The sequence below is a fragment of the Azolla caroliniana genome, unplaced genomic scaffold (genome assembly GCF_043228905.1).
Source record: "Azolla caroliniana isolate FFs.n. ecotype wild unplaced genomic scaffold, voAzoCaro1.0.p SCAF_10, whole genome shotgun sequence".
Lineage (NCBI taxonomy): Eukaryota > Viridiplantae > Streptophyta > Polypodiopsida > Salviniales > Salviniaceae > Azolla > Azolla caroliniana.
In genome coordinates, this window is record NW_028230445.1 from 3588810 (window position 1) to 3597737 (window position 8928).

At 40.0% G+C, this 8928-nt stretch overlaps 2 protein-coding genes across 7 annotated transcripts; one reads left to right on the forward strand and one right to left on the reverse strand.

Moving 5' to 3' along the window:
• Positions 1-1073: 1073 nt before the first annotated feature.
• LOC147858732 (pentatricopeptide repeat-containing protein At1g11290, chloroplastic-like) lies at positions 1074-5179 on the forward strand. Of its 6 annotated transcripts, XM_087326109.1 has the most exons (5): positions 1074-1188; positions 1222-1598; positions 2382-4291; positions 4367-4528; positions 4622-5179. In XM_087326109.1, exons 1-3 carry the CDS (start codon positions 1106-1108, stop codon positions 4076-4078), a joined length of 2157 nt encoding a protein of 718 aa, XP_087182235.1. In that variant the 5' UTR covers positions 1074-1105; the 3' UTR covers positions 4079-4291; positions 4367-4528; positions 4622-5179. The 6 variants fall into 6 exon arrangements, with proteins under 6 accessions (XP_087182235.1, XP_087182238.1, XP_087182240.1 ...); XM_087326112.1 differs by lacking the exon at positions 1074-1188 and having other exon boundaries at positions 1467-1598; positions 2473-4291; positions 4367-5179; XM_087326114.1 differs by lacking the exons at positions 1074-1188; positions 1222-1598 and adding an exon at positions 1605-1698 and having other exon boundaries at positions 2473-4291; positions 4367-5179.
• A 605-nt stretch (positions 5180-5784) lies between these two features.
• On the reverse strand, positions 5785-8277 carry LOC147858733 (pentatricopeptide (PPR) repeat-containing protein). The gene has a single exon (XM_087325756.1). It carries the CDS (start codon positions 8242-8244, stop codon positions 6145-6147), a length of 2100 nt encoding a protein of 699 aa, XP_087181882.1. The 5' UTR covers positions 8245-8277; the 3' UTR covers positions 5785-6144.
• Between the last annotated feature and the right edge of the window lie 651 nt (positions 8278-8928).

Below are 8928 nucleotides of genomic sequence, written 5' to 3' on the forward strand. Positions count from 1 at the left end.
GGATGATTATGTCAAATTGCCTCCCAAGTTAAGATAAACAATTTAAAGATGGAGATGCTATACCTAGTTGTTAGCTTAATTGTGTGCCAAGTAAAATTTTTGGTTTCAAGAAGTTCTTGCTAGTATCCATGCCATGAAATTAAGAACATAGATCTAGTGTTCATAAGTTTGGTGATACCTTTCGGTTGGGTAGATACTAAATCGAAATGATTTTACTATTGGCCAATAATTGAAACCTTCCCGAGAGGGCTTCCATGTATAAGAGATTGGTTTGATCCACGAGTTTCAGAAACTGTTGGATTTGATTGGGTTGGCTTGGGGGTTCAATCATAAGTTTTCAACCAATCCGAATGTGCCACATCAACATGGGTTTTCCGTTTTCCATGGTGATTCATGTCCATGAAAAGGTTGTGAAGAAAACCCGTTAGGTGCGAATGTTATATTGCGATCAATCAATCAATGATGATATTGTGGCTCGCATCGACACACAATTTGGCGGGTTGCAACGGGTGGGGTTAAAAGCCTCGGATCGGACCACTGAAGGGCTGGTTTTTTGTGATTGTCAGGAGTCGGCTATCGGGTATGTCAGCCCACCATCGGGTATGTGCGCCTGCCATCGGTTAGTTATTGTTGAAGAAGAAAAGGGTTTTGTTTCTATTGTCTGAGATGCACATAACAATCGGATCAAACCGAATCGTGAAACCGCGGCTTAACGGTTTCGTTTGGTTCGGTTCAAGTTTAGGTTTTTAAAAACGGTTCGGTTTGGTTTCAACAGCCAGAAACTGTGGTTTAAACGGTTTAACGGTTTTTTATTTCTATTTTTATTTTAAATTTAAAAAAATTTGTTTTTAAACAATCTTTTCATTTTTAGACCTTATTCTCACATTTTAGGAACATCTTTAAAATTTAAAAAATTTAAGATTTGACCTACGTTGGAAAACTGAAACCGAACCACGGTTCGGTTTGGACCCTCTCAAACCGAGCCGAACCGAACCGATTAATAACACACTACACACTACACACTCAAGAAGAGTGTCTTTGTCTCAGAAGACTCTGATTTGAGGAACAGGGGAGCCTCCAGAAAGAACCTCTTCTCTGTTCATGGATGCTGCCTCTTCCTCTCCTTCGATCATCCCATACAGAGCGGCCCATCGCCTCCGCCATTGAAGCTTCTCGCCACGCTACCTCCTCTCCTTCTTTCCAACTCAGGGAATCGCTCACCCCTTCTTCCCTTGCTACCCTCCTTCGCTCCTATGCCCACTCGGAGTCCCTTCAAGAAGGTAGAATCGCCCACCACCACATCTTCCTTCATCCCCACCCTCATACTCTACTTGGAAATCCTTTCCTTTTCAACGTTCTCCTCTATATGTATGGTCGATGCGGTGCCCTACACGACAGTGTTAAGCTGTTCTCTTCCGATTCATGCCCTCGCGACGTGTACTCGTGGAATTACGTCGTTACCTCATGCGTTCGTCATGGTCATCGATTGCTTGCTCGTAGTTTCTTTCATCAGATGATCCTTGAAGGTGTTCGTCCAGATATGCCTATCTATGCTGCTGTCTTCTCCACATTCTGTTTGTCTTCATCACTTGATGAAGGTAAATTTGTCAATCTATAAGGGCTGGATTTATCGTCCAGATATGCCTATCTCTGCTGCTGTCTTCCCCACATTCTGTTTGTCTTCATCACTGGATGAAGGTAAATTTGTCAATCTATAAGGGTTGGATTCATCTCTTGAGACTTTTCTTGTTCATATGTGTGTGTGTGTGTGTGTGTGTGTATGCTTGCTCACGCAGAGCTTTTCCATGGTAGCATCCTCCTCTATGAGAAACTCAGAAATCTCCGTGACTTTGTGGCAATTCACCAAAAGCCTTTAATCACCCCCTCCAAAAGGAGATGCGTTGACCACATAATGTCTCAGATGGCACATATAATTGCTAAAAAGGTCGTGAGTTGACCTTATAATTGCTCAAACAGCAGATACAGTTGCTTTCATGTGGATTAACCAAGTGCATTTCAGGGAAATATCAAATACTTAGGGCACTTGGGAAATAAGGAAAAACCTGAAATGCATTTGGGGGTAATAAGGAAAACATGGGGCATTTGGGGAAAAGATAAACCCAGGTGTACTTAGCAGTTTTTTCTTTGAGTTTATTCTTTGAAACTACTTGTCTTCATTTGAAGTTCAGTTTTTAACTTGAAGGTTCTACCTTGGAACTGCTTTTATTGACATATGCTCTTAAGTTTCACAATGCTTGCATTTCACAACATTTGAATTGTATCTGTTGAAAGCGCGATTATTCATCTGTGGGTAGACTATCTGATGCATACATTAGCAAGATTTTCATTTATCTGTATCAATTTCTCTTATTCATCTGCAGGTAAGTTTTTCCATGCTTGCATCCTACAAGATTTGAATTTATCTGTATCAACTGCTCTTATGCATATGTATGGGAAATGTGGTTGCCTCAGTGAGGCATGGCTAGTGTTTCATAACATAGATGCCAAGGATGTAGTGGCTTGGAACTGTATTCTCTCAGTTTGTCGAGATGGCCAAGTGGAAGAAGTTATGGCTTTATATAAGCAAATGGAGCTTGAAGATGTTGTTCCGGATAAGGTTACCTTTATCGCGTTATTATCTATTTGTGCTTGTTCATTTGATGTGATCTCAGGTGAGAAATTCCATGGTTTAATTGTAAATAAAGGCTATGAAACTGACGTGAAGGTAGGAAATGCTATAGTTAACATGTATTCCAAATGTGGCAAATTAGAAGCTGCAACATCTGTTTTTGATAAATTGATCAGCAGAAATTTAATTTCGTGGAATGTGATACTAAAAGCCTATGCACAGGAATCTCGTGGGCCTAAGATAATCTTGCACTTGCTTGACCAAATGGGAAAGGAGGGATTCCATCTGAATAAAGTCACATTTTTAAGCATCATCTCTGGATGCCCTCTACAATACCTTTTCAAGGTATTTGAGACAATAAATGAGGTCGATGTGGCAGTATGGAATGCTCTAATTTCATCCTGTATCTGCAACAGAGAGGATGAGAAAGGGCTTCAACTTTTTCACCAAATGCAAGAGGAAGGTTTTTTCCCAAATGAAGTCACCTTTATTAGTGTTGTTTCTGTGTATTCTTGTGAAGGAAGTCTTCTTGAAGGAAAACATAGACATGTGCAGATTGTAGGAAGTGGGTTAGACTTTGGTATATGTGTTTCAAATGCTCTGATGAGTATGTATCAGAAATGTAGCAGTTTAGAAGATGCTGAGAGGACATATTGGAACCTTTTTGAACGAAATCTAGTCTCCTTTACTACAATGATATCAGTGTTTATGCAGACTGGAAGGTGTTCAGATGCACTGGAATTGTTTTATCAGATGCAATGGGAAGGATTGCTCCCTGATGGATTTACTTATGCCAGCGCTCTTGATGCATGTGCTAGTCTTTTTGCGTTTTCCAAAGGAGTTGACATCCATTCTCAACTACTGTCCAGAGGGTTTGATATCGATCTTGTTCTTAGGACGTCTCTTGTCAACATGTACAGTGAGTGTGGCAGCTTCAATGATGCAAGATGTGTTTTTGAACTTAAATTGAATGAGGAAAACAATGTGTCTTTCAATACAATGATTTCAGCATGTGCCCATCATGGTCAGGGAAATGAGGCCCTTTATTATTTCGAGGTAATGCAGAAAAAAGGTATTGTCCCCGATTCAAGTACTTTTGTGAGCATTTTATCTTCATGCAGCCATGCTGGTCTACTTGAGCAAGGTATCCGTCAGTTTTCTTTAATGCTGCATGGTTATCATGACATACCCAGGGCAGAGCATTATGATTGTTTGATTGACCTAGTTAGTAGAGCTGGTCAGTTGAATGAAGCTGAAGACTTGATTTTTAATGTGCACAAAGAGCCATCAATAGTATCATTCAGAACATTTCTCAGTGCCTGCCGGCATCAGACAGATGTAGAACGTGCAGAGCATATTGCAAAACAAGCTTTTGTTCTCGAGCCAGAGAATGATGGAGTTTGCTTAATGCTGGCAAACATGCGTTCTTGCAGTAATTTTGATGACTGACATGACATAACTGATAACTAGTAACAAGAAGATGTCTCAGCTGATTAGGAATGAGATCTGAACAATGAGGGTAGTAATAGACTTGGTTCCTGGATATAGATTTGTTTGGTAATGACCAAAATAGTCTATGTTCTGAATGACTTCATATCTTCAGCATTGAAGCAATGCTGTTGAAAGGAAGATTTGCTTAATTCATTGCAGTCTCTTAGTAAGGTGGGCATAATTTTTGTGTGTTTTTTAGACCAACTCCATGTATAATTTTCTTGACAATCTCATTTGATTTTGCAGACATTGATATCTAACTTCCAATACTCATTGATAATGGGGATCTCTATCAACATTTTTTGCACGAACTGTGGTCAACTTGATGCCGGAGTAGCTGATATCTCACCTTAGGGACATGAGCAGACTTCTTTGCTAGCTCGTCAAGCAAATTCTTTGAAATTTTGGGTACTAAGTTATGATGATTATTTTGCCTAGTATCTTATCTACATTCAAGAGAGTGATTGTCAGGATTGAATTCTTTTATTGGTGACACTGTAGACATAAAGTGATCTCAATGGAAGGAACCCGGTTAGTTTCCTGATGTAATTCCCGCGGATGTCAATCACTCACCTTCTTTTGGAGTGAATGCCTTGTTTGTTAAACCATTGCATTGATCACAATTGTATTGGTAGGTCACAATTGTAACATATAAAAAGTATATGCTGCATATTGCTCACTCTCTGGTATACTGGGGCTGAATTGAAGCAGTTGCCACACTCAATAATGATGCTCATCTTTGCTATTTGGGGTCTCCTATCATAGTTGCTCAAAATATCACTTTGGAATTCTAGATTAGCTACACAATTATTCTGCTGATACGAAAATATTTTGTATTTATGGATGGCCTAAGTAAAAACAGAGAAGCTCTGAACCTTCATAGAATTGGGTGCTTATTTGGCATGATGGACGATCCACTGATGTACCATAAGATGTTTTAAAGAGTGGGAAACAATTCCCCCAAGAAAAATAATGAATAAATTACATTTTGAGAAGCATATGCAGTGTAGGTCAAGGGAACGTGTAAAATCTTCATAAATAAAGTTAGTTCAAATGTTCCCATCATTTCTTCACATCAATTTCAAAATCTATCAAGTTTTGTCAACATAAAGTCTTTCCTTTCGCCAATGTCTTTCTATATCATGTCAATCAACAATCAATAAAATTTCAAGGATCACATTGTTACCTACATATTGTATATGCAGGTAAAGAATAATTTGTTCTCAAATTTTCATTATCATTTTTGCAGTTCACAAACTTTCAGGTTACATGGACTTAAAGTCATTCTTCCTACAATGTCTTTGATCTGTACGTAGTCTATCAAATTATTACGTACTCTTCCCATTCTTTTTGCAAGTTCCTCTGTAGGAAACATTTTTCATCATTATAACATCACTAAGCTTTATTAGCTTACTGGTTGCTAGTTCAATGACTATAAGAATTCTTAATCTTTTTATTAGACATCTGTTTGTGTTGCACAAATACTTTTAACTTTGTTCTAAACTTCCTAAGAATGATACTGCATCATGAAGTCAAAGATATGCTAGGTATAGCCAAATATAATAGTTATCATTTAGTCTGGTCTGCAAGAAAAGTCTAAATTTATTGTCCCTTTATTAACTTAAGCTCAATAACAAACCACACATCATTATGATGCATATGCATTGTGAAAACAAGATATAGAAACTGTATTACTCGAAAATGTTTACAGTTTTTCTGGCAGGGAAACTACTAAAGTCTACAAAATCTATGATGCTGAATTGAAGCAAATTGTAAATAGTGGTACAATCAGTCCAAAAGTTGGATTCACTGGTACTTGGTGGCAGGGGAATCTCCATCAATAAGTGGCTCTCTGATTTCTTGTAATTTTTGGCATGATATGGATCCGATACTCATTCATTCATCATCATAATCGACTGAATGGTGAGGGAGATGAATCTACAATTCATTCTTCATAATCTACTAAAAGGCTAGGGATTTGCATCCAGCAATCATTCGTTCATTTATCACACTCTATTAAAAGATTATGCTGACATAGAGCTCTCTGAGGATAACAGCCAAGCCTTAACATCCTTGTTGCTTGCATTTAGGCGTCCAAATTTGCTTTCTCCAAAAGGTGCATTCATGCCTTGGAGAAGCTTCAAAATGAAGGTCTTCATCACATGAGAAGAGTCACCATCATCATCATGGGGGGCAACGAGAATACCCATACCAACTTCAATACTTAATGAAGAAGGAAGCTCCCCATCCTTCAACGCATCTCTTAAGCTACTAATCCACCCACTTAAAGCTGCTCTTGCAGCACCAAATGATAACAACCTCAGCTTAAGTCTCCATTCTACAGTTGATCTATTCTGTAAATTTGGATAAACTCCAAAAGATATAGCAATGGCTAACAATTCCCGAGCATAGCTATCAACCAATCCTTCTCTCGCATAACATAAATCTATCAATAAGTTACAGAAAGGCCTCCGGCAATCCTCTGAAGCCCCATTCAACATGGCTCGAATATCTTCTCTCATTTCTTCTATACTTAGCTCTTCTTTGGATAGGTTCTCAATCACCGTCTTTAGTTTAGGATATATTACACCAATCCTCTCAATGAGAGGCAATATCTCCTCTCCTTGTGCCTTCTGACACTGGACAAGGGCGTTAAGCATCACTCCCGCCAACATATGGTCCATCGGCATACCTGTCTTTTTCACTTCATCAAATAACTCCACAACAAGCTTGAATTCCTTCTTTTTAGCATACCCTTGTATAAGACCCATGTAAACAGGCAAATCTATCACTCGGCCCCGACTAACCATTTCCTTTGTTATCCTTCTAGCCTCTTCGACTTTCCCACCTTTCACATACATATCCACCAGAGTCCTCCATGTCCAATCATCAGGTCGACATCGTTTAGAATTTAAAAGCTCTTTGTATATTTTCTCTCCTTCATCTACCTTTCCTAGCTGTGCACATAGGCTAAGCAGTGAATTGTATACCACCGAGTCAACTACCCATCCTTCTTCGTTCATCCTCTCATATAGCTCGAATGCTTCACTACTATGCTTGCTCTTTGCAAAACTCTTGAACATTAGGCTAAGTGTTACCGGAGAGGGTTTCAATCCAAACCCCAGCATATCATTGAAGACTCGTAAGGCTTGCATAGACCTACCTGCATTTCCAAGCAACGAGATTAAGGAATTGAAAGTGACCACATTTGGAACTATTCCTTCCTCTTGCATTTTCTTATAGACTTCCCACATCTGATCATAATCCTTTTGCAAACCATGCAATTTCATGATTTGAGAGTAGACTACTGAATCCCATGGTTGAATTTGCCGCTGCATTTCAGAGCACAGTTCTTCGGCTTCACGAATTCTACCAGATTTCACATGTACATCGATAACAGAAGCAAAAGTAACGGAATCGGGTACACAACCCACATCTCGCATCTGAGAAAACCACTCTAGAGCTTCATCTGGCTTCTTGCATTGAATAGCAAAGCTAATAATAGTGGAATAAGTGATGTTGTTGAGTTCAATTCCGGATTCAACCATATCTTCTGCAATTTCTTTTCCAGTCTCCCATTTCCCTGCTTTTCTCAGTATTTTGAGCATGACATTGTAGACATATGCATTCAATTGAAATGACTTAGATCTGAGCCAATTGAAGAAGATCAATGATCGGCGCCACCTTGTCTGAGCTTGAAGGATAGCAACCATATCCTTACAGGTGAGAAAGCCTACCTCATCATCAAGAACCTCGAGGTCAAGTTGGTCAGGATCGACAGTCTTTTCCAGGAGCATTAGGGTTTGGCGAACCGAAGGAGGAGGGGATTTCTTATTCGAGTTATTAGGGCTTTGAGAGTCGCGAGCTTTCCTGCGGCTCGGTGATGTCCAAGCATGAGAAGGAGGGGGGTTGTGAAGGAACTGTTTGGACAAAGGTTGGAGCTGATCGGCCAGATTGATCTTGACTGAGTTCTTCTTCTTCTGGAGAGGATTGATGGGTTTCTGAGAAGAAGGGATGGTGGATGGGGAAGGGGAAGGGGAAGGGGATGAAGTTGGAGGCGGTGGTGGAGAAGATGAAACAGAGGAAGAGAGGCATGAAGCTACTCCTCCTGTACTGGCTGCCATGGCTATGGCTATGGCTATGGCTATGGCTATGGCAAAAGCTTGAAGACTTTGCCTTATCTCCTACTGTGTGAGGCCATTTGTATGGCCTTCCCAACGTGTTCACACTTGTCCGGACAAACGAAGCCGGACACATTCGGGAAATATTTGGGTTTCTCAGGGAGTTTGTGTCGATGGGACGAAATGCTTGTGGGAAACAGAAGCTCCGGCCTGTTTTGTTGTGCTCTCTGTGAATGAAACCCTAACATCTCCCTGCGTCCTTCTACAGGACATGGACCGGAGCACAAACTGCTTACTAACACATATGTACGGAATGGAAGAGCTTCGTGTGGACAACACTGAATTGATCATCACGAAGTGTAGATGTGAAGGTCCTACTCGAACTATGAGGGCGGAGAGGATATGCAAATCCCTTGGACATGGGTGCAACGAGATGGTGATAAGCAGATTTGAAATTGAATGAACAAATTGAGTTGATGGAAAGAAATGGACGAGTGGGTGATTCTCAATTGAGGGATTGAGAGGAACTAGAGGGGTTTGTTGGCATGGAAACCATACTTCCCAAAAAAAAACATTGAGATCTTACTCCAAAGCCGCACGAATCATTTCTTGAACTTTGATAAGCACCATCAGTTCGCATCTTAAAGGCCATTAATATCTCCATTATCCTTTTAACTTAATTCCCAG

Excerpts from the sequence above, each read along its gene's own strand:
- LOC147858732 (XM_087326109.1), top strand. The coding sequence starts at position 1,106 with ATGCTGCCTCTTCCTCTCCTTCGATCATCCCATACAGAGCGGCCCATC. Across the intron at positions 1,189-1,221 it reads GCTTCTCGCCACGCTACCTC|CCCTTCTTCCCTTGCTACCC; the intron begins CTCTCCTTCTTT and ends GGAATCGCTCAC. Across the intron at positions 1,599-2,381 it reads GTCTTCATCACTTGATGAAG|GTAAGTTTTTCCATGCTTGC; the intron begins GTAAATTTGTCA and ends ATTCATCTGCAG.
- LOC147858733 (XM_087325756.1), bottom strand. The coding sequence starts at position 8,244 with ATGGCAGCCAGTACAGGAGGAGTAGCTTCATGCCTCTCTTCCTCTGTT.